The 26,427-nt window shown below is 48.1% G+C and overlaps 1 protein-coding gene across 2 annotated transcripts in view; it reads left to right on the top strand.

The window, feature by feature from the left end:
• CLSPN (claspin) overlaps positions 1–26,427 on the top strand; it is a 94,850-nt gene that overhangs the window by 6,483 nt on the left and 61,940 nt on the right. For both annotated transcript variants that reach the window (XM_073562949.1, XM_073562953.1), the window contains exons 2-8: positions 1,112–1,244; positions 3,017–3,441; positions 5,085–5,240; positions 6,070–6,141; positions 6,461–6,533; positions 6,624–6,732; positions 6,988–7,523. In XM_073562949.1, coding sequence (XP_073419050.1) covers positions 1,112–1,244; positions 3,017–3,441; positions 5,085–5,240; positions 6,070–6,141; positions 6,461–6,533; positions 6,624–6,732; positions 6,988–7,523 — 1,504 coding nt within the window. The remainder of the gene's footprint in view (positions 1–1,111; positions 1,245–3,016; positions 3,442–5,084; positions 5,241–6,069; positions 6,142–6,460; positions 6,534–6,623; positions 6,733–6,987; positions 7,524–26,427) is intronic.

A 26,427-nucleotide genomic window follows, 5' to 3' on the forward strand; every position in this document is an offset into this window, starting at 1 on the left:
CAGAACATCTTAGCCACCTAAAGTGTCCAGCTCAGTGATTTAATTAGCACGTTCCTTGAACTATTAAAAAGTAAATAATGCATATGTCTGTGACTCTTAAGGCCCCTTTACATTTAGCGATGCACCAGCGATCCGACCCGGTCAGGATCGCTGGTGCATCGCTAAATGATCGCTAGTGAGCTGTCACACAGGCAGATCTCACAGAAATGCAGCGCACGATACTCACCTTTCACACACAGCGATCCTGACGCCCGCCCGCGTCCACACGTCGCTCGTCGTCACAGCAGGAAGCGCCCGAGGAGAAATGGAGCCGGACATTCTCGCCCGATCAGCGATGGACAGCGGGGGAGCCGGTCGGAGGTAAGTATCACACATAGCGATATCGCTAGCGATATTGCTATAACGTCACAAAATTGGTGACATTATAGCGATATCGCTATGTGTAAATCCCCCTTTAGGCTATGTGCACACGTTGCAGATTCAGCTGCGGGTTTTTCCGCGCGGATCCGCAGGAAAACCGCAGGTAAAGTGACCTGCGGTTTTCCTGCGGTTTCACACCTCTACTATGTTAAAAGTGTGAAACCGCCCAAACAATTGACATGCTGCGGTTTGTAAACCGCAGCAAAACAGCGCGGGAAAAAAACGCACCGTGAGCACAGCGTTTTTGAAACCCCATAGGGTTTCATTGTACTGTACTTTGTCAGCAGAACTGCTGCGTTTCCGCAGGGGCAAAACCGCTGCGGAAATGCAGCAGAATCCGCACCGTGTGCACACAGCCTAAGGCACAAGCTGCGACCCCACTTTAAAAAACAAAAAAAAAAAAACAAAAACATTTTGGCTGTGCTTTGGCTCTATGAAAAAAATGTACGCCCAAAAATGTTCTGCAGAGCTGCAAAAAGAGTATAGTGTAATAAACAAAATTTACTGTGCTGCTGGTTTACAAAATTATTTTTCCTCATGAGTTTGAGAATTCCATTATATGAATACCACAAAACTAGTGTGTGACTTCACCCTTGTACAGTGGACCTTTGCATGGTTATCCTAATAAATACTTTATCGCTGCTCAGGTTCCTTTTATTTTTACTAAATTGGTTTATTATGTTAACATTAGGTATATCTGGCCTCAGAAGATAACAGTATTGAACCAAAAGTCTTGGAAAGCGATTCAGATAGTGGCCAAGGGAGCTGCAGAATGGGTTCTCCTGGAGACCAGCAGGAAAGTGTGGACTTACTGGAGAATGAAGGTACTTTACATAGATTTAGAGCAGACCTGCATGCTCCTGTGACATGATTTAATACATACTTGTTTTCCCTGTGAAATGACAATACTTGGTCTTTTCTTAGAGTTCTGCATTTAGTCATTCCTGTTATTCTATACTGAGAATATAACACATTGATACACAAGTGTTAAGGGGGTTTTACACATAGCGATATAGCTATAACGGCACCGATTTTGTGACGTTATAGCGATATCGCTATGTGTGATACTTGCCTCCGACCGGCTCCCCTGCTGTCCATCGCTGATCGCACGAGATCAGCCGGCTCCATTTCTCGTCGTCCGCTTCTTGCTGGCGCCGACGAGCGACGCGTGGGAGGACGTCAGGATCGCTTTGTGTTAAAGGTGAGTATCGTGCGCTGCGTCGCTGCTGCATCGCTGTGAGGTCTGCCTGTTTGGCAGCTCACTAGCGATCGTTTAGCGATGCACCAGCGATCCTGACCGGGTCGGATCGCTGGTGCATCGCTAAATGTAAAGGGGCCTTTACTCTTCGTCTTCCATATTACACACTGAAGTATTCATTGGACAGTCGGTGTATAAAGACACACCTTATTCGCTCACCTTATTCATGTGTTTCCAGGAAGATGATAGAGGAACTATTTAAGGCAAATATCAGAGAAAAGATCTCCTAGAACTGCTATCTTGTTGGCAATGCAAGTGCTTATCACAACAAACAGCTTAGAAAAGTTGACAGGTTTTTAAACATAGTTCTGAATTCCTCCCACAAAAAGTTCTCTTTTTAACCCTATTATGCCTCAAATTGTGAGTTGGAAGTTTGGTTCGGGTACCCAAACTTGAACCAGAAACCCGAACACTGTTGAAAACAATGGGTACCCAAACTTTTGATCTGGAATTTTCTCTCTCTCCTCTCCCGGACTTTTTCTGGAACTCCGAACATTGCAACGGACTTCAGGGAGAAGTCCGTGTTCCGCGTTTAGCACCGGATACTCACTGTCCGGTACAAAAGCTGAACTTTTAAGTTTAGGTTCGCTTATCTCTAGTTGTGAGCTGTATGGCTCTAAAATTGGGATCTGGTCCCTTTTTAAAGGGGGTTTTTCACTTTTCTAAAGGTAGACTCCAATCGTACTTGCTGCTCATCGTTCCAGCACTGGTTTTTGCTTCTGCTTTTTTTTTTCCCCATCAGGGGAACCATTTTTTTTTTTTTTTTTTGTAATTTAAAAGTAGTGAACACTTTCTGAAACAGTCTCTAAAACTGCTCACCATGGATCCAGTGTATAAACGGTTGTCACTGGCATTGCCACACTCAAAATGGCACTCGGCACCTGATTTGCCTATGTCACCATGAGGGGATTTAAGGATTTTCAATGCCTATTTGTACAGTTTTACAGATTTCATCAGTTAATAGTAATCCTGTTTAGAGCCTCATTCAAATGTCTGTGTACAGTATGTGATACACATAATGATTTTAACAGACTCATATGTTCCTATTAAGCTGTCAAGCTTGGGTCAGGAGACCCCCGGTTAGTCCGTACATCATGGACTTCTGAATGAGACAATAGATTGTAAGATATGAATGCCAAGACCATTCTCTTGGCTGTGACAAACAGAAAATAAGATGCTAAACTGAGCCTAATTTGCTATATATTTTACAGTTACTTTGTTGCAATAACAATATTTAGCCGCAGAACAAATATTTTGAAAAACAGCAACACAATTCCCTACAATTGCTTCATAACAGTGTAATTTAACTTTGTCATACAATTTTATTTTTTTCTGAAGATTCAGATGATGAAATCCTAGTACATAAGAAATCTAAAAATAAGAAAGTGCTTGAAGAAAGTGACAGTGAGCCTGAATGTGCCACCAATATCATTATTACCAACTCTGAGCTGAGTCTTGAAAACGATGAAGAGAACAAATCCACAGATAGGGTAAAGCCTCGGAGGATCCGAGCAGCTCTTCTTGACAGTGATGATAGTGATGGAGACCTTGTTGCAAATGATGAAGTAATGGATTTTGGGGCAACCAGTGATAAAGGCAGTCCACAAAAAGACACCTCCGTTAAGAAGAAAAACAAGTCTTTGGACAAGCAACCTGGTCTAGAAATGAAAGAAAAGAGCAAATCAAAGCGAAGATCGGAAAAGGAGAGAGAGAAAATGGCAGCTATTGAAAATATTAACAATTATAAGAAGCAGAATACATATGTAAGTAATAGGAGGATGGGTAATTGGGTATTGGAGCCACAAGACTCCCTCATCTGAAATCGCCATCAGGTTATTTATACATTGTTTATATAGTGCCATTAATTCCACAGCATTTTACAGACATTTGAATCGCTGTCCCCATTGGGGCTCACAATCTAGATTACCTATCAGTAGGTCTGTGGGGTTGTCATAGAGAAGCCTTTCTAGGAAGTATTTTCATAACTGCTTGTACAGAAGTCCTATTAACCTTAGTAACCACGGTCTTAATGTTTTATGTAATTAAAAAAAAAAATTTGGAAAGGTCAATAATTCTTCAGTCTTTGCTAGATGTTTGACATTATGTGCATCTTTTTTCAATCACTTTGGACATATCTAAAATGTTGTCACGTATACACTCACTGGCCACTTTATTAGGTACACCTGTCCAACTGTGTGTTAAGACTTAATTTCTAATCAGCCAATCACATGGCGGCAACTCAGTGCATTTAGGCATGTAGACATGGTCAAGACAATCTCCTGCAGTTCAAACCGAGCATCAGTATGGGGAAGAAAGGTGATTTGAGTGCCTTTGAACGTGGCATGATTGTTGGTGCCAGAAGGGCTGGTCTGAGTATTTCAGAAACTGCTGATCTACTGGGATTTTCACGCACAACCATCTCTAGGGTTTACAGAGAATGGTCCGAAAAAGAAAAAAAATCCAGTGAGCGGCAGTTCTGTGGCCGGAAATGCCTTGTTGATGCCAGAGGTCAGAGGAGAATGGGCAGACTGGTTCGAGCTGATAGAAAGGCAACAGTGACTCAAATTGCCACCCGTTACAACCAAGGTAGGCAGAAGAGCATCTCTGAACGCACAGTGCGTCGAACTTTGAGGCAGATGGGCTACAGCAGCAGAAGACCACACTGGGTACCACTCCTCTCAGCTAAGAACAGGCATCTGATGGCTACTTTCAGCAGGATAATGCGCCATGTCATAAAGCTCGAATCATCTCAGATTGGTTTCTTGAACATGACAATGAGTTCACTGTACTCAAATGGCCTCCTCAGTCACCAGATCTCAATCCAATAGAGCATCTTTGGGATGTGGTGGAACGGGAGATTCGCATCAGGGATGTGCAGCCGACAAATCTGCGCCAACTGTGTGATGCCATCATGTCAATATGGTCCAAAATCTCTGAGGAATGCTTCCAGCACCTTGTTGAATCTCTGCCACGAAGAATTGAGGCAGTTCTGAAGGCAAAAGGGGGTCCAACCCGTTACTAGCATGGTGTACCTAATAAAGTGGCCAGTGAGTGTATATGTATTAGTGCTAAAATGTCTTCTGACATTCAGAAGTTTTTCTTTTCAATTCCATTGAAATATGACAATATAATTGTGCCATGATCCACGGCATGTCTTCGTACATCCCCATACACGGTATGTTGTATCTAGAAGCCTTGTTTTTGAGTGTTCTCATCTCACTCACACGGTAAATTAGTGAGCATAGTGCCATGTGCACACCAAATTTGTGGTGACCGTACAGCTTTTGTTGTTCATAAGCTGTTTTGACTTTTAAAGTGTAACTTCTGTTGCATTTTTGCATTGTCCTAACAAAATGCACTAAAGAGTGTTTTGCCCTTTTAAATTGTGAATATTTTATCTTCTCAGCCCCAAAGGGAAGAGAATCGGCCTCCTTTAAATGACAGCGGCTGTCTTTTAGCTAATGGTGATCTTTTTGATAAAGATGAGGAAAGCGATAATCCTGAAGAGGAATCCCTAGATGCTATACGTGCCAGTGTGAAAGGCAGGCTAAACAGTCTTTCTGTAAGTATTACTCAAGAGTCCAATGATCGAAAGTTTCTGAGACCTTTAGCCACTCTTGAAGCAATGAATTCATGGTAGTTTGGTCTGATATATGGTGTATGATGTTTTTTTATGCCTCCTTAAAATTGAGACATAGGATTCATGCACATATTCGGTTCTATGTGTACAAATCCATTTTCTCGACTTTTGAGTGCTTTAAGCAGTAGTGCAAATGTTGCTCTATAGTGAATGGCATTCTATCAAATCCTACATACACAATGCAGTGGGAAATTATCTGAATGTGACATTTCAATTTTCTTAAGTTTTTGAGCATTTTATATCAAGAAAGTGGGTACATAGAGGACCTGCATGCTGTTTACACACGCAGTGCCAGTCAGCGGGCAAGCTGCTCATACATTACAGGCAAATTTTGATGTATGAGGCTTGCCTGGAGACCAACCCAAGTGGTGGTTCTCCTATAAAGTCACCCTACCAGGGTCCCTCTAATTGCTTCCCGCTGCCTCTGCGGAGTTTGGCCGTCTATAAGTCTTGCTGTCGATGTGGCAGTGGCATGTGGAGTGCAGTGGTAACTGTAAATCCCACCTCCCCTGACTTCCTACCCCACAGGAAAGGTGTGATTTCTCCTTAACACTGCGATTGCCATCTTGAAAAAAGGCGGAGCGGACCAACAGTTTGAGCTGAGGAGGTAAATGGAGGGCACCAGGGAGTACATGTAATGACTGCACGTGAGAAATGCATTGGTCACGTTTCACTCTGAGGGTTGAGGGTGCTTTAAGAAGTCTATAACTCCATTACTCATTAACCAGTTGATCATTTTTATGCCTAACAGTCTCATTTATCTGATCGAGCAGAGGAGGAATGTGTGTTTGAAGAAAACGTAGCGGAGCCTGCAAAAAGAAAGGTTGGGTGTTTTGCTGTATTTAAATGCGTTTTTCAAGATTTCACACTATTGAGCTATACTGATGTATGACCAGTGGGCATCCATCCTCGAGTCTATTAAGAGTATAAAACGTGTTGTTTTCTTTTACCTGTTTACCATACAGCTTTTCTATGGTAATGATTGAAATGTACAAATGGTCACCTTTTTTTTTTTTTTTTTTTTTTTAATCAGCTTTTTTTTATTTAAACATTTTTCAAATAATCACAACGACGGGTCACAATATTCTAATCTTCTTTCCACTAAATACAGTTGATCTAACTATAAAGTGTTTCATATTTAGGAGAGAAAAGCTGCCCGAGTAAGTAAGGAAGCAATAAAGCAGTTGCACAGTGAGACACAACGAATCCTGAGAGGTAAGGTTTTGCTGCTATTTGTGTGGATGGTTGCACTGCGCCTAGCCAAGGACTAGCCCAAAAATAAAACTGTACAACTGTTATTCTTAGAGTCCGCAGTGTCTCTTCCATATCACCTACCTCAACCTAAAAGCATTCATGACTTTTTCAAGCGTCGATCCAGACCTGTTTGTCAAGGAAATGCGATGCAACTAATCAAGTAAGAACATATCAATGAAAGAACGTGAATTGCTTTTGTTACGGATTACCATATAGCGCCTGGCCTGTTTTTTCACTCTCGTGGGTGTGAAAGTAGAGCACCAGTGTGAAAAATGTACTGGGATTGCATCTGGGAGGGATCCAGTGCAGAAACTTTTCTTCATAAACTGTACTTAAAGGGAAGTTCATCTGAGAAATCCGTGTGGAGGACTATTTTGTACTCTTGTCACTTAATGTAACACTTTGTATCTTATAGGTCCTCAACCTACCATCTATTAACTGCTGAAGATAAAATGGAGACTGACGCGAAACCTGCAGAGCATGGTAGTTGTGACCCTGCATCTGCCCCAGAACGTGTTGTGAACTCTGAATTGCCTCTCCAGAATTCACAAGCAGCTGTTCTAGAAGAAGCTGTGACAGATACTGCTGCAGATGATGGTCAGTCTGTGGGCAACTTGGAAGACAAAGCAATCGATGTCGACAACTCAGAAAAATCAACTTTAATTTCTGCTACTCTCGATGCATTTAATAATCAGGAAAGTAAATGTTACAATGAAGAAAAGACCACTGAAGTGTTACAGGAGGTTTCCGAGCCAGAACTCAAGAGTACAACACATGACCATGGTGATGGAACCGAGAACAGCTGCTCAAATGTTTCTGTGGCTCAAGAGAAGCCCAAGTTTTCAAAACTGGAAAAACTACGTGCCCTAGGAATCGACCTGTCAATAAAACCTCGCCTCTGTCCAGATGATGGGTCTTTTGTAAACTTGGATGAGCCAAAGCCGAACAAAGGTACTCAATTGCTTTAAAAATGAAATTTATTGGGAAGGTGTAAATGAGCTCGGAGCTGTCCTTGCCCTCTTCTAACCATCTTGTTACGTTGTTTTTTTTTCCCCATTAGATTTAGGCCGGGATTACACTACCGTGTGTGATGCAAGAAACTCGCATGAGTCTCTCGCATCAACACCTGGCGCTGCCGCCGGCACTCAGGACCGGAGCTGCAGCTGCATAGAAATACATGCAGTCGTAGCGCCGGTCCGGAGTGCCGGCGTCAGTGCCAGGTGTTGATGCGAGAGACTCGTGCGAGTTTCTTGCATCACAAACGGTAGTGTGATCCCAGCCTAAGAGTAAAAAAAATCCCAGTGCAAATGCCTATCCAAATGAGGGAGACGCTTCTGCAGAAACAGTACTGGTCCTTTTTCTGTGTGATGGCCATTCTCAAGTGCTGCATTAGCTCTTGAAGCATATAGGAGTGGACCTGCAATACGTGGGCATGGCTACTACACATTATATGGAGCAGTGATGATCAACTCAATTCGCTGTTTGTATCCAGCTGGACCTGAAAACAGCTGATTGATGGATAGTCAGACCAATCTCATATTGATAACCTATCCTTTTAACAACTATGAAACTATAACATGTTCCAGATCTGTGTGACTATTCAATAGAAATGAATTTCCAGGTTTCTTCTTCCCATTGACTAGTAAAAAAAAATACAGTACATGGATAAGGCACAAATGGCATCAGTTTTAGCCATGATTTATTTTGTTTTACAGACCCATTCTCTTTAATGAGCTAATTTCATCTGCAAGTCAAATAAAAAAAAAACTAATTTTGCAACCCTTGAAAAACATGGAAACCATTCATGTGAATGGGGAGCTAAGTGACAATGTTTCCATCACTGTCCATGGGTTTTAATGAGAATGACCATAAGTATACTTGGTAAATGAACCCCCAATAACATATGTGGAAGGTGGCCTTTATTATACTGTTGCTGCTGGAGACGACATTGTGTAGCTGGTTGGTTTCAATATTGTACTGCATGCAGAATGCACAACTAGATGTACTGTGCATGGGAGGTATTATTTATACTGTGGTTGGCTGGTGGATTAATTTTGGTGTGATTGAAAACAATTGTTGACCACTAAAAAATAGTGTCTCTTAATTTATTCCCACTGCTGCCCTGATTTATACAGTTCTTAAAAAAACAAAAAAAAACATACAGTCCTAGTGTTATTAACACTAAATAAAAAGGTTCACTTTTATGGTCTTTACAAAGGAGTTTATATTTTGACTGCTCTGCAGTATTACCCTGAGAGCACAGCCTCCTTGTAAACAACATCGAAATTAGCACCAGATTAAAAAACATTCTCTGGGAACCATATGTGAGATTTAAACCCCCCCCCCCCAAAAAAAAAACAAAACAAAACTGAATACTTATGAGCAGTGGTAGTAAAATAAGAGCAAAGGATGGACACTGGATTTGCTGACTGGTCTTGTTTAACCCCTTTCTTTCATGTGACGTACTATCCCGTCCATGTGCCCTGGTACTTAATTCACAGGGACGGGATAGTGCGTTGCAGCGATCAGCGGCGCCCACGTGGCGAGTGCCGCTAATCGCGGCCGGGTGTCAGCTGATTATCACAGCTGACACCCGGCACAATGTGTCAACCGCCCCCCGACACGTTAACCCCTTGCACACTGCGATCAAACACGATCGCGGTGTACCTGGGGTTAAAGGAGGATCCCTCCGTGCTTCCCTGAGCTCCCCACAGCAGCACAATGTGCAGCGCTGCTGCGGGGGGCTCCATCCCTGCAGGTCCCCGAATCCAAGATGGCGACGGGGACCTTCGGGGGGCCTGCAGAGGAGCTGGCTTCCTCATGCCTGCAAAGCGCAGGCAAGGAGCAAGCCTTGTGCAGTGCCTGTGACAGATCGCTGATCTGTCACAGTGATCTGTGATGTGACAGATCAGCGATCTGTCACAGGACCGTGATGTCCAACCTGGGACAATGTAATAAAGTTAAAAAAATAAGTGTAAAAATAATTTAAATAAAAAAATCGCTAAATAAATTAAAAAAAAAAAAAAATCCCTAATTCATTTTTTGGAAATAAAAAATAAAAAAACAATAAAAGTACACATATTTGGTATCTCCACGTCCGTAACGACCCGCCCTATAAAACTGTCCCATTAGTTAACCCCTTTAGCGAACCCCTTAAAAAATAAAAATAAAAAAAAACGAAGCAAAAAATGATTTATCATACTGCCGAACAAAAAGTGCAATAACGCGCGATCAAAAAGGAGCTGCCACACAGCGTATAGCTCGCAGAATAAAGCGATGCAAAAATATTTTCTTTATCGCCTTATTGGGGGACACAGATTACCATGGGTGTATGCTGCTGCTGCTAGGAGGCTGACACTATGCAAAAACAAGAAAATTAGCTCCTCCCCGGCAGTATACACCCACCGACAGGCACCAAGCACCTCAGTTTGTGCTTAGTGTCTGTAGGAGGCGTACCGGGATCTCCCCAGATCCGCAGTTTTAATCCAATTTTCCTTTCAGGTTTAGTTTGAACTTTTTCGTTTTCTCCCTCTTTTGTCTTTTAGGTTTTTTCCATTGGGAAACAGGGTATAGTTATCACCCTGATTTCCTATATCATGCGGCTGAGCGAGCAGTGTGGTGTCACCCACATCGCAACTCTCAGTACCGCAGGCAGGACTTTTCCCTATCACCTTCCGGTGATAAGGGTTGCGGACAGGTGGCTGGTCCTTGCCGAATCACCCTCCTCACCCCTTTCTCGGGACAGGGCTGAGAGGAAGACGGCGATCGTAGGTGTTCCAAGCCGTCTTCTGCAGGATGCGGGTACAGAGAACTCCTTCCCCTCCCAGCGGCCTGCCGTTTCCCCGTGGGCCCCTGTGGTCATCCTCTTCAGGGACGTCAGGTAAGTGCCTGTACGTTCCCTCCGGCCCCGCATAAGCTTCAGTGACATGGGAGAAGAAGGGACCTTGTTGGTTTCAGGTCCACAGATTTGAATCTCCCGCCCTTTCTGCCTGCCGCGCGCTCACACAGCCGCTTGCGTTCCTCCACTTTCCCTGCTCTAGTCAGGGAGTCTCGGTGGATCTGCTCACTCACCGCAGCGTCGCAAGCGGCAGGACCGGGTCAGATTGCCATCCTTAGCGCGGTATGTCGGGCATGGGGCTGCGGCGCCGTCAGGGTGGGAGGCACTTTCACTTTCACTTTCCCCTCAGCGCGGGTAATTCCTCTGCTCTCCCTCCTCCCTTCCTGAGCGCGCTCCTTTCAGCGCGCCTTTTCTAGCCCATCACAGGGCTTCTTTCTCTTTTGGATGCCAGCCCCCCCCCTCTTCTGCCATGCCCTCTCCGTCGCTATTAACCAGTCACGGTGCAGCCGCTAAGCTCCGCCTCTATCTTCCAGCACAAGGATTTCCTGATGCCTGAATCACTCCTTCCTGCGCTGTTTGGGGGACACTTCGGCGTTTCTTCTGCTGCTCGCACAGAATCTCAGTAGGCTCGGCTCTGAAGCAAGGATTAGCTCTCCTCGGCAGTTATTCCCTAATTTCTGCGGCCATTCAGTGCAGTTTACTTATGCCCAACCCTTCAGGGGATCTCTGCTTCAGGCCCACCGCTACCTTTTACGCCTGTGCGCGCTGTAAAAAGAAGTGGGCATCGGGTCGATCGTCCCCATTCTGCCCCCCCTGCAGTCCTTCAGATATGTCAGCATCTCAGGAACGCACAGAGTCCCGGGCGGAGGGCGCTCTTCCCTCCTCTCTCCCCCCCGGAGTGGGCCGTTACAATGTCACAGTCTGTTTCTGACTTGACAAAAGTATCACAGTCGCTGGTCCAGGTCTTAGAACGATTGCCTCAGCTATCCTCAGCCACCTCTGCCCCGACCGCCTCTCGGGGTGAGTCGTCCACACCTGACGGCGACCTTCAGAGAGACAGACAGGGAAGGACTTCTAGGAAGCGTGCTCTGTCCACTTCGCCCTCGAGCTCGCAGGGCCCTTCCGCTCCCAGGCCTCCTTCTCCTTCCTCGGATGACAACCTTCAGTCAGGTGATGATTCTCAATCGGAAGCTAGTTCAGAGGGGAACAGCGTTTCTAAAACGCGGGACATGGTCGATAGTCTTATTGCAGCTATCTTCCAAACACTAAAAATTAAACAGGATGAGGCTCCACCTCAGGAATGCTCGGTTCTCCTTAAACGAGCCAGACCTCCGTCTCGAACCTTTCCCAATCACAACGATTTCGATACTACCTTATCCAAACACTGGGAGCGCCCTGAGCAACGTTTCTCAGGCCGCAAGTACTTGGACGTTCTGTACCCCTTTGACGCAGAACTGCTCTCAAAGTGGTCCAAGGCTCCCGAGGTGGATCCTCCAGTTTCCCGGATAGCCTCAAAAACGGTGCTCTCTCTGCCAGACGGGGCATCGCTCAAAGATCCTACTGACAGGCAGATTGAATCTCTGGCTAAGTCTATCTTTGAGGCATCTGGCGCCTCTCTCTGCCCTATTTTCGCATCCGCCTGGGTGGCGAAAGTCATTTCCGCTTGGGCAAAAATTCTTCGCAGAGGCATCTTAGCGTCAGCTCCTCAAGACGAATTGGCGGATCTGGCAGATCAGATTAACCATGCGGGTAAATACCTTTTGGCCGCCTCCTTGGACGCGGCCGGCTGCGTAGCAAGGGCTAACAGCAACATAGCTGTACGCCGAGTCCTCTGGCTAAAGTCATGGAATGCGGACACTACTTCAAAAAAGTCGCTTACCAATCTGCCATTCCATGGCTCTAGACTCTTTGGAGCAAAGCTGGATCAGATAATTTCCGATGCCACTGGAGGTAAAAGTACTTCGCTTCCCCAATCTCGACCAAAACATCTTTTCAACAGAAAGGGTTTTCGACCATTCAGGCCCTTTCGTCCCTTCTCTGCCACGGAGAGAGCCACTCAACAGGATCGGCCGGCCGCCACCAGGGAGCGGGATCAGAGGAAACCTTCCTACAAACCCGCTCCTCGTTGGAGATCTAGAGGACAATATTCCAGATCTGCAGGAGCCAATTCCGGCAGATTTTCGTCTAAGTGACGGGTCAACCCCACCTGGAATTTCTTCCAGGGTGGGAGGCAGACTTTCCTTTTTCACGGATGCTTGGCTGTCCGTTGTCGACGACGCTTGGGTCAGAGAACTCGTCGCATCCGGATACAAGATCGAATTTGCTTCACTCCCGAACAGACGGTTTTTCCGGTCTCGGCCTCCGCGACAGCGGGCCTAGATTCCGGGTTTTCTGCAGGCCATTTCCTCCCTTCTTTCCGCCGGAGTCATTGTTCCCGTTCCCTCAGACGAACGTTTTTCCGGGTTCTACTCCAATCCCAAAGAAAGACTGCTCTCTTCGTCCTATTCTGGACCTCAAATTGCTCAATCGCCACGTGAAGATTCTTCATTTCAAGATGGAGTCTCTTCGGTCGGTGGTTGCTTCCATGGAGCCCGGAGAATTCCTCTGCTCGGTGGACATTCGGGATGCCTATCTGCACATTCCAATTTGTGTGCAGCATCAGAAGTATCTTCAATTTGCGTTTCAGGGAGACCACTTTCAGTTCACAGCTCTTCCTTTCGGCCTAGCTTCAGCGCCCCGTGTTTTCACGAAGGTGATGGCGACCGTCATGGCCATCCTTCGCTCCAGAGGGATCCTCATCATCCCTTATCTGGACGATCTTTTGATCAAGGGTTCGTCTCGCCAGGACTGTCTCCGGAGCCTTCAGATAACCCTGGACACTCTCAGCCGCCTAGGTTGGCTAGTCAACAAGGAGAAGTCCATTCTGATCCCCACCCAGCGTCTGACCTTTCTGGGCATGGAATTCGACACGAAGCTAGCCCGTGTTTTTCTTCCAAGGGAAAAATTTACAACTCTTTCCAAGGGCATCAGAACTCTCAAGAGGCCTGCTCCCATTCCCATTCGGTTCTGCATGAAGGTCCTGGGGAAGATGGTGGCTTCCATGGAAGCAGTACCCTTTGCGCAGTTTCACCTTCGCCCCCTCCAGCTGTCTCTGCTTTCAGCCTGGGACAAGACCACTATGTCCTTGGACCGTCCTATTCGGCTTCCTCTCAGTGAGGCAGTCTCTCACTTGGTGGCTACGGCCAGCGTCAGTTCTCCAAGGGAGGTCCTTCCTTCCGCCTCAGTGGCAAGTCATCACCACCGATGCGAGCCTTCTAGGATGGGGAGCCGTGTTCCATCAGAAAGCGGCCCAAGGCCGCTGGAAGCCACAGGAGTCTCTCCTCCGAATCAATCTTTTGGAGATCAGAGCAATCTTCCTGGCCCTTCTTCATTGGCAGCCCCTCCTATCCGGCAAACCGGTCCGTATTCAGTCGGACAACGCCACGGCCGTGGCGTACATAAACCATCAGGGGGGCACGCGTAGCAAGCAGGTAATGTCAGAAGTGGCCAAGATATTCCGCTGGGCAGAACGTTATGTTCCGGCAATCTCCGCCGTCCATATCCCAGGGGTGGAAAATTGGGCAGCCGACTTTCTGAGTCGCCAGGGCCTAGCGTCCGGCGAATGGTCCCTGCACCCCGCAGTTTTCTCTCAGATATGCGACCGTTGGGGCACCCCGGATGTCGATCTCATGGCATCTCGGATGAACCACAAGGTGCCGCAGTTCGTAGCCAGGTCCAGGGACCCTCTAGCCGTCGCGTGCGACGCACTGGTGACTCCGTGGTCCCAGTTTCAACTTCCGTATCTGTTCCCGCCTCTGGCATTGATCCCTCGGGTGCTCAAAAAGATAAAATCGGAAGGCGTACCAGTGATTCTAGTCGCTCCAGATTGGCCAAGACGACCTTGGTACGCGGAACTGGTCAACATGCTCGCGGACGTACCCTGGAGGCTTCCAGACCGTCCAGACCTTCTCTCGCAAGGCCCCCTTTACCACGAGAATTCTCAGTCTGAGTTTGACGGCATGGCCGTTGAGACCGCAATTCTGAAGGAATCAGGTCTGTCCAGTCAGGTTATTCAAACTATGATCAGAGCCAGGAAACCAGCCTCTTCCTGCATTTACTATAGGTACTGGAAGGCTTTTTTCCGTTGGTGCGATAAGAGTCTTCCCAATGGCCTTTTCTATCCCATCTATCCTGGGGTTTCTTCAGTCTGGGTTAGACGCGGGTCTGTCCCTCAGTACGCTCAAGGGCCAGGTTTCCGCTCTCTATCCTCTTTCAAAGAGAGCTAGCTTCTCTACCACAGGTTAAAACCTTTCTGCAAGGGGTTTCCCACGTGGCTCCTCCTCATCATTCGCCAATAGACCCGTGGGATCTCAACCTCGTCCTTAGCGCTCTCCAGAAGGTGCCGTTCGAGCCTCTCCAGGACATTCCTTTGTCCCTTCTCTCTTGGAAGGTCACCTTTTTGATCGCCATTTCATCCATCAGAAGAGTTTCTGAATTGGCGGCCTTGTCATGTCGTTCCCCTTACCACATTCTCCATCAGGACAAAGCCGTCCTCAGGCCCGTTCCTTCTTTTCTTCCAAAGGTGGTTTCCGCTTTCCATATCAATGAGGATATCGTTCTTCCTTCTTTTTGTCCGGCTCCCTCTCATCCGCTTGAGAAGTCTCTCCACAAACTGGATGTAGTTAGAGCCCTGCGTGTCTATCTCGCCAGGACTTCTTCCTTTCGTCTGTCCGATTCCTTGCTGATCATCTCTGAAGGTCGCCAGAAGGGCCTTCCGGCTTCCAAATCCACGATCGCTTGCTGGATTCGTTCTACCATTCTGGAAGCGTATCGTCTTCAGGAAAAGCGGCCCCCTCCGGGAGTAAGAGCTCATTCCACCCGGGCTGTGGCGGCTTCGTGGGCTGCTCGTCACCAGGCCTCGGCCATGCAAATTTGCAAGGCCGCAACCTGGTCATCTTTGCACACTTTCACGAGGTTCTACAGGGTTCATACCCAGGCCTCGTCTGATGCTGTGGTTGGTAGGAAGGTTCTGCAGGCGGCGGTGGCTCACCGGCCGACCTAAGCCTTTCCGTTACTTTTGTTCCTTATTGCTGTTCCCACCCTTGGGACTGCTTTGGAACGTCCCATGGTAATCTGTGTCCCCCAATAAGGCGATAAATAAAGATGGATTTTTGGTTCTTACCGTAAAATCTCTTTCTTGGAGCCTTCATTGGGGGACACAGCACCCTCCCTGTTTAAGTCGTACCGTGTTGGGTCTTAGAGTCCCTTGTTGGGTTGGTACCTCTGTTTAGAGTTTTCTCGTTGCTTCTCCTACTGCTTTTTCACCAACTGAGGTGCTTGGTGCCTGTCGGTGGGTGTATACTGCCGGGGAGGAGCTAATTTTCTTGTTTTTGCATAGTGTCAGCCTCCTAGCAGCAGCAGCATACACACATGGTAATCTGTGTCCCCCAATGAAGGCTCCAAGAAAGATTTTACGGTAAGAACCAAAAATCCATTTTTTTTTATATAAAATTGTTTTCATTGCATAAAAGCGCCAAAACACAAAGACAAATGAGATATCGCTGTAACCGTACTGACCCGAAGAATAAAACCGCCTTATCAATTTTACCGCACGCGTAGCGGTGTAAGCGCACTCCCCAAAAGAAATTCATGAAATGCTGGTTTTTGTTCATTCTGCGTCCCAAAAATAGGAATAAAAAGCGATCAAAAGATGTCACGTGCCCGGACATGATACCAATAAAAGCGTCAACTCGTCCTGCAAGAAATAACACCTCACATGACTCAGTGGGTCAAAATATGTAAAAATTATAGCTCTCAATATGTGGTGATGCAAAAACTATTTTTACAATAAAAAGCGTCTTTTAGCGTGTGACAGCTGCCAAACATAAAAACCGCCATAAATAGTAAATCAAACCCCCCGTTATCACCCCCTTAGTTAGGGAAAAATAATAAAATAAAAAAAATTTATTTCCTTTTTCCCATTAGGGTTAGGGCTAGGGGTGTGTTGGGGTTAGGGTTGGAGTTAGAATTGGGGGGTTTCCACTGTTTGGGCACATCAGGTGCTCTCTAAATGCAACATCGCGTCTGATCTCAGTTCCAGCCAATTCTGCGTTGAAAAAGTCAAATGGTGCTCCTTCCCTTCCAAGCTCTGCCATGCGCCCAAACAGTGTTTTACCCCCACATATAGGGTATCAGCGTACTCAGGGCAAATTGCAAAACAACTTTTGGGGTCCAATTTCTCCTGTTACCCTTAGGAAAATAAAAAATTGGGGGCAAAAAATAATTTTTGTGGAAAAAAATATTTTTATTTTCACGCCCGTTATAAACTTCTGTGAAGCACTTGGGTGTTCAAAGTGCTCACCACACATCTAGATAAGTTCCATGGGGGGGGTCTAGTTTCCAAAATGGGGTCACTTGTGGGGAGTTTCAATAGTTTAGGTACATCAGGGGCTCTCCAAACGCACATGACATCCGCAGACCATTCCATCAAAGTCTGCATTCCAAAACGTCACTACTTCCCTTCCGAGCCCCGACATGTGCCCATACAGTAGTTTTCTCCCACATATGAGGTATCAGCGTACTCAGGACAAATTGGACAACAACTTTTGGGGTCTAATTTCTCCTGGTACCCTTGGGAAAATAAAAAAATTGGTGACTAAATGATCATGTTTGTGGAAAAAATACGATTTTTTTATTTTCACGCCAGGGCGTTATAAACTTCTGTGAAGCACTGGGGGGTTCAAGGTGCTCACCACACATCTAGATAAGTTCCTTGGGAGGTCTAGTTTCCAAAATGGTGTCATTTGTGGGGGGTTTTCACTGTTTTGGTACATCAGGGGTTTTCCAATCGCGACATGGTGTCCGATCTCAATTCCAGCTAAAAAAGTCAAATGGCGCTGCTTCCCTTCTGAGCTATGCCATGCGCCCAAATAGTCGTTTACACCCACATATGAGGTATCAGCGTACTCAGGACAAATTGCCCAATAACTTTTAGGGTCCTGTTACCCTTGGGAAAATAAAAATTGGGGGTGAAAAGATGATTTTTGTGGAAAAAATATGATTTTTTAATTGTACCGCTGTACGTTATAAACTTCTGTGAAGCCCTTGTGGGTTCAAAGTTCTCACCACATATCTAGATAAGTTCCTTGGGGGGGTCTAGTTTCCAAAATGGGGTCACTTGTGGGGGGTTTCCACTGTTTAGGTACCTCAGGGGCTCTCCAAACGTGACATGGCGTCTGATCTGAATTCTAGCCAATTTTGCATTGAAAAAGTCAAAACGGCGCTCCTTCCCTTCTGAGCTCTGTCATGCGCTGAAACAGTGGTTCCCCCCCACAATAGGGTATCAAACTGCACAATAGCTTTTGCAGTCCAACTTCTCCTGTTACCCTTGGTAAAATAAAAAAAATTGAACCTGAAGTATTTTTTTTGTGGAAAAAAATTTAAATGTTCCTTTTTTTTTTTTTTCGATATTCAAAAAATTCCTGTGGAGCACCTGAAGGGTTAATAAACTTCTTGAATGTGGTTTTGAGCACCTTAAGGGGTGCAGTTTTTAGAATGGTGTCACTTTTGGGTATTTTCTATCATATAGACCCCTCAAAGTGGCTTCAAATGTGATGTGGTCCATAAAAATAAAATGGTGTTGCAAAAACAGGGATTTTTGTGAGTACTCACCGTAAAATCCTTTTCTCCGAGACGCTCATTGGGGGACACAGAGACTGTGGGTGTGTGCTACTGCCGTCTGGAGGCCGACACTAAGTATACAAAAAAACAAGTTAGCTCCTCCGCCGCATACACCCTCGCCCCGATAGCGGCCGGAAACCAGTTTAGTGCCAAAGCAGTCGGAAAAGCTGACAGCAATTTAGCTCTACCGCAAAAAATCATATGTCTGAAAAAAAAAAAAAAAAAAAAAGGACCACCCTACAAAGAAGGGTTTATACCCATCAAAAATAAACAAAAGCCAACTGGCTATTAGGGTGGGTGCTGTGTCCCCCAATGAGCGTCTCGGAGAAAAGGATTTTACGGTGAGTACTCACAAAAATCCGTTTCTCCTTCGCCTCATTGGGGGACACAGAGACTGTGGGACGTCCCAAAGCAGTCCCTGGGTGGAAGCAACTCATCAATCTACACCGCATGCCTACCTGTTCAAAGGTGTGCCACTGCTGCCTGGAGAATCCTCCTACCCAGGCTCGCATCCGACGACGCCTGCGTATGTACGTTGTAATGTTTAGCGAACGTGTGCAGGCTTGACCACATTGCCGCCTTGCATACCTGCTCTGCCGAAGCCTGATGCCGAAGCGCCCAAGAGGCGCCCACTGCCCGAGTCGAGTGCGCCCTGATTCCAGGTGGAACCGGCATGCCTCTAATACGGTAAGCCTCTTGAATAGTAAGGCGAATCCATCTGGCTATGGTCGACCGTGAGGCTGCGAGCCCCTTCCTGCGCCCTTCAGGAATCACAAACAACGAATCTGTTTGGCGAAAAGGCGCTGTCCTCGACACATACCTCCTGAGGGCCCTCACCAGGTCCAGCGTGTGGAGCGCCTTCTCAACTCTATGTACTGGAGCTGGACAAAATGAAGGCAAAACGATGTCCTCATTAATATGGAACGAGGACACCACCTTCGGCAGGAACGGCGGAGGTGGTCTCAAGACTACTTTATCCTTAAAAAAGGTCAGAAACGGGGCTCTACAGGATAGGGCTGCCAGCTCCGAGACCCGCCTAATAGAGGTTATTGCTACCAAAAACACGACCTTCCTGGTAAGGTATGGCAATCCAACCTCCTGCAATGGCTCAAAAGGAGCTTCCTGCAGGGCCCCCAGCACCAGATTAAGGTCCCATGCGTCTACGGGAGCGCTAAAGGGGGGCACTAGATGCGAGACTCCCTGAATGAAAGTCTTGACCTGCATAATACTAGCGATCTTTCGCTGGAATAAAACAGACAAGGCCGAGATCTGTCTCCTCAGGGAACTCGGAGCCAAACCTGCCTCCAGGCCTGACTGCAGAAAGGCCAGAATGTTGGGAACCGAGAAGGCCAAAGGCGCAACCCCGTGCTCTCGACACCAGAGAGAGAAAACTTTCCAAGTACCATGATAGATTCTCGCCGAGGCCGGCTTCCTGGCGTTAATCATCGTGGCTACCACCTCACGCCCAAACCCCGCCTGGGTCAGGACCCAGGACTCAACGGCCATGCCGTCAAACACAGGGCCCCTAAGTTCGGGTGGTAGATCGGCCCCTGGGACAGTAAGTCTGGCCGTTCCGGTAGACGCCATGGCACGTCTGCGAGGAGCTGTACTAGATCCGCGTACCAGGCACGACGGGGCCAGCAGAATTGCCGGAACCCTCTCCCTCTTGATCTTCCTGATTACCCTCGGGAGAAGAGGCAGAGGGGGAAAAAGGTACGGAAGCCGAAACTGGCTCCATGGAAGAACCAATGCATCCGCTGCAATCGCTCGCGGGTCCTGAGACCGGGCAACAAACCTGTCTAACTTGGCGTTCTCTCTGGAAGCCATCAGATCCACGTCCGGAGTTCCCCACCGCTGGCAAATCTGCCGGAAAACCTCGGGGTGCAGGGACCATTCTCCGGCCACGACCCCCTGCCGACTCAGGAAATCTGCTGCCCAATTTTCCACGCCTGGTATATGGACCGCTGAAATTACTGAGTGGTGCCTCTCGGCCCAACGAAGTATGTGTTCTATCTCGCGCATGGCTGCCCTGCTGCGTGTGCCTCCCTGGTGATTCACATACGCCACTGCCGTGGCGTTGTCTGACTGGACCCGGACTGGGCGACCCACTAGCCAGTGCTGAAAATGCTGCAACGCCAACCGCACTGCTCGAATCTCCAACAAGTTGATCGGCAGAAGGGCCTCCTGGGGAGACCACTGCCCCTGTGCTGTGTGATGACGAAACACTGCTCCCCAACCGAGAAGACTCGCGTCGGTTGTGACCACCAACCACTGATCTGGAGGAAAGGGTTTCCCCTGAAGGAGAGAGGAGTCGCGCGTCCACCATTGCAGTGCCTGCCGGAACTGAAAGGACAACCTGCACTGATGATCCAGGGAGAAAGGACTCCTGTCCCATGCTGCCAAAAGAGCATGCTGCAGGGGGCGAAGATGAAACTGCACAAACGGGATTGCTTCTATTGCTGCTACCATCCTTCCTAGCACCCTCATCCCAAATCGAATCGTGTGAGGGCCTGGCCGCTGAAGACTCCGAACCCCTCGCCGGAGCGCCTGGGCCTTGTCTCAAGGGAGAATCACCAACCCTTGGGAAGTGTCGAAAATCATCCCCAGGAATGGAATCCTCTGAGCCGGGGTAAGACATGACTTCTTTCCCATTGACTTACCATCCCAGGCGGGATAGGGTATCCAGCGTAATGCCGACATTCTCCTCGCACGCCTGAAAAGACGATCCTTTCACTTACAGGTTGTCCAAGTATGGCAGCACTACTATGCCCCGAGAATGAAGAATGGCCATAACGACCGCCATCACTTTCGTGAAAACCCTGGGTGCCGTGGCCAACCCGAACGGCAGAGCCACAAACTGGAAATGCCGGCCATTTATCGCAAAACGGAGGAACTTCTGATGTGGAGGAAAAATAGAGATGTGCAGGTAGGCATCCTGGACATCGATTGAGGCCAAATACTCTCCCTGCTCCATGGCCGATATCACTGACCGGAGGGATTCCATCCGAAAGTGCCTGACCTTGATGAACCTGTTTAGGAGCTTTAGGTCCAAAACCGGTCTTACTGTTCCGTCCTTCTTGGGGACTGCGAACAGGTTGGAATAAAATCCCTGGGCCTCTTCGCCCTCTGGTACCGGGATAATGACCCTGTTGTGCAGAAGAATCCTGATGGCCCCAGCAATGCCTCTGCCTGGGATTGCAATTTGGGAAGACGGGATTGAAAAAATCTCCTTGGAGGGTGTCCGATAAACTCTATTTTGTACCCGAATGACACCAATTCCGCCACCCATGCGTCGTGTGCCACCTTGACCCAGACGTGGAGGAACCTGAGCAGACGACCGCCTACTCTGGTGTCCTCGGGTACCTGATGCTTCAAGTCATTTTGTAGAGGGCCTCTGAGACTTAGCTCCCCTTGACCTGGGTGGACGGCCCTGCATCCTCCCCAGCGGGTTGGCTCTATACGTGACCTGGCGCTCTCTGTCTTGGTTGTAACGAGCCGGGGCAGTAGAACCGGGCGCTGATGCCCATCCTGGGGCGCGAAATGCCCGAAAGCGCACCTGTGGTTGACGAAATGGCGGCCTGCTCTTCTGCTGTGGGAGAAAGCTACTCTTTCCCCCCGTGGCATCTGAAATAAGCTTGTCTAGCTTCTCCCCAAAAAGCCGATTACCCTGATAAGGCAGAGATGTTAACGACTTTTTAGAAATCGAATCGGCCCGCCATAGCCTTAGCCACAAGGCTCTCCTAATGGCGATAGCGTTTGCTGCGGCTAGCGCCGCGCAATTAGCCGCATCCAAGGATGCATTAATTAGATAGCAAATCAGATCTCGATGGCAGGAGACTATCTCAGACACCTCTACCGGCAAATCTCTGTCCTGCAGGACTTTGTTCAAAGACTCCGACCACGACATCATGGCCTTGGCCACCCATGTAGCTGCGAAGGAAGGCAAAAGCGCTGACCCCGATGCCTCATACACCGAGCGGGCTAGACCCTCTATGAGCCGATCCGTGGGGTCCTTAATGGAAGACCCACTAGGCATCGACAACAATGATCTTGAAGCCAGGCGCGACATTGGGGGATCCACAATCGGAGATTCCGCCCACTCTTTACAGAACTCTGGTGCAAACGGGTACCTTGTCTCTAGCGTTTTCTGCCCTGAAAAACGCTTGTCTGGGCGTTCCCTGTGCCGCTGTACTGTGTCCTCGAATTCAGGATGGGTGCTAAACACCCTATGTGGGCGCCTGGCCTTTTTAAAAGATATCTTATGCCCTGCGGCCAGGGAGACGTCGTCCTCGATACCCAGAGTCTGATTGACGCCCTCAATGAGACTGTCCACTGTCTCCCGACACCCGGGAATATCCAGATCCAAGGCTTCCTGCCTATCCTCATCCGAACTCTGCTCGCTCTCAGACAATGGTGATGGAGAGCGAGATGCCGCACTCACAGATGCCGAAGCACCGGAGGGGCCCGGAGACGCCATATGGGTTCTTTCCCTGTACGTCTCTTTAGAGAGGGTACGGCCCCTGCAGGCCGGCGGCTCAAGTGAGGTGGATGAACCTTCCCAAACCGGAGAGCCGTTGTCCCTACCCCTATCCGGGGCCTGAAGGGTCTCGATCGCCTTCGTAAGTGAAGCCATAGACCGAGATAGCGATAACGCCCATTCCGGGGGCTCCGACCCCCTGGGCGCCGTTGGCGGGCAGGGCTCCTGGGCGCGTTCGGAACTACAGGCCTCACATATCTTAATGGTCTGCGCTCGCGTGAACACAGCCCCACAGGAAATGCATGCGGTATAAAGGAAGGTGTGCTTCTTCCCTTTTCCAGACATACTGCGGAGAAAACCTTTTTCTATATATTGTCGTGTTTTGTTTTTTTTTTTTGTTTTTTTTATGGCATCCAGGGGTATGAGAAGGAGGACAACCTGCCCTAGTGTGGCCAAGACGGGGTCGCGCTTACCCGAGCTCCGGCTGCCTCCTCGTGCTGCTGGCGCTCGACTGCCGTCTGGAGGCTCCCAGCTGCTGTCTCCCTGGGTAGGCTGCGATGCTTCCTGACCGCGGCCTACCCCATTCTGACGCCGGGGCCTCCATTTTGTCCAGCGCCCGCCCAGTATCCAGGGGCGGCGCTGGATCTGCTGTCGTTGGGGGGCGGGCGCCGGACCCGAAGTCACGCTGGGGGGCGGACCTTCCCCCTGCGTCCTAGGCCAACGCCGCGGCCCAAATTTCGGCCCCGCCAGCTGCACCGGGGGGGCGGGCCTTCCCCGCGGCCTAGGCCGCAACTTGGGCTAAACTTCGGCCCTGCCCGCCCGCCGCACCGGGGGGGCGGGTCTTCCCCGCGGCCTAGGCCGCAAGCCGCGGGCTAAATTTCGGCCCCGCCCGCCGCACCAGGGGGCGGGCCTTCTACTCAGCCCGGCGTGCTCCTTCCCCCGCCCGGCCACCGAGCGCCGTGGCGAGGGAGAAGGGGAACACGCCGCTGCCCCTGCTGCGCCGAAGAAGCCCTCCTGCTCTGCCTGCAGGCAGGAGAGGGGAGCCGCTCCAGCCCCTGGAAAGTACGCTGCAGCCCTGACCTCCCGCTGCCCAGGAGCCCTGCTTACCCTGAGGTAAACCGCATCTTCGGACGGTGCAGGCACCCTAGCTCCGTCCGCCTTGGCTGGGCGAGGAGAGGGACCGTCCGCCACCACGCAGTACCCGATTGGCGTAGCCGTGGGGCCGCACAGACTAGTCTTGTGCCTCTGTGCAAGCCCATGGTTTCGCTACCTAGGGGTGGACAGGGCTAAGTCTGGCATACTGTCCCACGTCGCGGGAGAGGGAATGTGGAGGGACACTCGCACGTGGTCGCCCGTTGATGGTTTGGTGAAATCGGATCCTTTCAATAGGATGCGTTGCCCCTGTCATATCTTCTTTAAAATAAAAAAGAAAAATAGATGTCTGGGGAAAAGTCCCAGAGATGTCCCTCGGTGCGGGAAAGGATACGCGGAGGGATACTCGCGCGTGCTCGCCCGTTGATGTTTGGGGGAGATCGGACCCTTTCAATAGGGTCCGTCGCCCCAGTCTCCTCTTCATAGCAAGAAAATGTTAAAAAAAAAAAAAAAAAAGAGAAAAAAGTCTGGAGAGCCCCAGACTGCGTGTACCTCCATCAGACACTAAGCAGAAACTGGTTTCCGCCCGCTATCGGGGCGAGGGTGTATGCGGCGGAGGAGGAGCTAACTTGTTTTTTTGTATACTTAGTGTTGGCCTCCAGACGGCAGTAGCACACACCCACAGTCTCTGTGTCCCCCAATGAGGCGAAGGAGAAATGAGAAATCGCTGGTCAACTTTTAACCCTTATAACTTCCTAAGAAAAAAAATTTGGGTTCCAAAATTGTGCTGATGTAAAGTAAACATATGGGAAATGTTACTTAAGTTTTTTGTGTGCCGTATCTCTGTGATTTAAGGGCATAAAATTCAAAGTTTGAAAACTGCAAAATTTGCAAAATTTTTGCCAAATTTCCATTTTTGTCACAAATAAACGCAAGTTATATGAATGAAATTTTACCACTAGCATGAAGTACAATATGTCACGAGAAAACAATGTCAGAATCACCAGGATCTATGAAAGCGTTCCAGAGTTATTACCTCATAAAGGGACAGTAGTCAGAATTGTAAAAATTGGCCCGGTCATGAACGTGCAAACCACCCTTGGGGGTTAAGGGGTTAATCCCTTAGGGTGTGTGCATGCGTTGCGGTTTTTGCTGCGGATCCGTAGCGGATTTGGCGCAGCAGTTTCCATGCGGTTTACAGTACCATGTAAACCTATGGAAAATCAAATCCGCTGTGCACATGCTGCAGAAAATTCCGCGCAGATTCGCTGCAGTTTATTTTCTGCAGCATGTCACTTTTTTGCGGGACTGCAGCTGCATTCCACGTTCCGGGATATACAAATAAAATCACTTTCCCTCTCCCTCTCCACTAGAACCTGCATCGAGGAATCCGCAGGAATATTTTACCATGCGGTTTATGTGCGGAAAAAGCCGCAGCACAGCAAAAAAACGCAACGTGTGCACACACCCTTAGTGACAGAGCCAATTTTTTACTTAATGACCAGGCCGATTTTTACAATTCTGACCACTGTCACTTTGAGGTAATAACTCTAGAACGCTTCCATGGATCCCAGTGATTCTGAGATTTTTCTTTGACATATTGTTCTTCATGTTAGTGGTAAAATGTTTTCGACATGACTTGCGTTTGTGGGAAAAAAAAAATTTTTGGCGCCTTTAAATCAGTCATATCGCACAAAATAGTTAATAACATTTATTAACAATAACACAATTTTGGAAACATTCTTGTTAGGACGTTAAAAGTTGACTAGCGATTTTCTCGTTTTTCCCACAAAATTTACAAAACCATTTATTTCAGGGAACACCTCTTATTTGAAGGGAGTTTGAGGGGTCAATATGACAGAAAATACCCAAAGTGACACCTAAAACTGCACCCCTCAATGTGTTCAAAACCACATTCAAGAAGCTTATTAGCCCTTCAGGTGCTTCACAAGATCTAATGCAATGTGGAAGGAAAAAAAATAAACATTTTCCTTTTTTCACCAAAAAATTACTTTGGAAGCAAACTTTTATTTTCACAAGGGCATCAGGAGAAAATGGACCAAAAAATTTGTTGTGCAATTTCTCCTGAGTACACAGATACCCCATATGTGGGGGGAAAGTCACTGTTTGGGTGCATGGCAGGGATCAGAAGTTAGGGAGGACCATTTGACTTTTTAAACACAAATTTGGCTGGAATCGATGACGGGTGCCATGTAGTGTTTGGAGACCCCCTGATGCACCTAAACAGTGGAAACCCCCCCAATTCTAACCCTAAGCTCAACCTCAGTTCTAATGGAAAAATGGAAATAGACATGTTTTTTAATTTATTTTTTTTAAATTACTAAGGGGGTGATAAAGGGGGGGTTAATTTTCTATTTTTTTTTTTTTTTATTTTTACCACTGTGATAGTCTAGATCCTATAACAGTGATCCAAATGAACCAATAGGAAAAATTTCCTATTGTTGTTGGGTGCTGGTTGGCAGATCTTGGCGGATGCACTACACATTCTCCCTCCATTTTCTACCCAGAAGAAGGCGCTGATGGCCAGGGGACATCACCGGGGGATGCAGGTGGGTCCAAAGACACCGGCGCTGAGGAATAAGTACTCTTAACTGCCACCGTTAAAGGGTTAAAAGTAGTCTGGACCAAAGTACTGTAAGGCTGTGTGCCCACGATGCGATTAAGTGTTTTTGCCGTGATTTTCGGCGCGAAAACGTTTAAAAATCTTG

The sequence above is a fragment of the Dendrobates tinctorius genome, unplaced genomic scaffold (assembly GCF_039654945.1).
Source record: "Dendrobates tinctorius isolate UK_male_01 unplaced genomic scaffold, ASM3965494v1 ptg000015l, whole genome shotgun sequence".
Taxonomy (NCBI): Eukaryota; Metazoa; Chordata; class Amphibia; order Anura; family Dendrobatidae; genus Dendrobates; species Dendrobates tinctorius.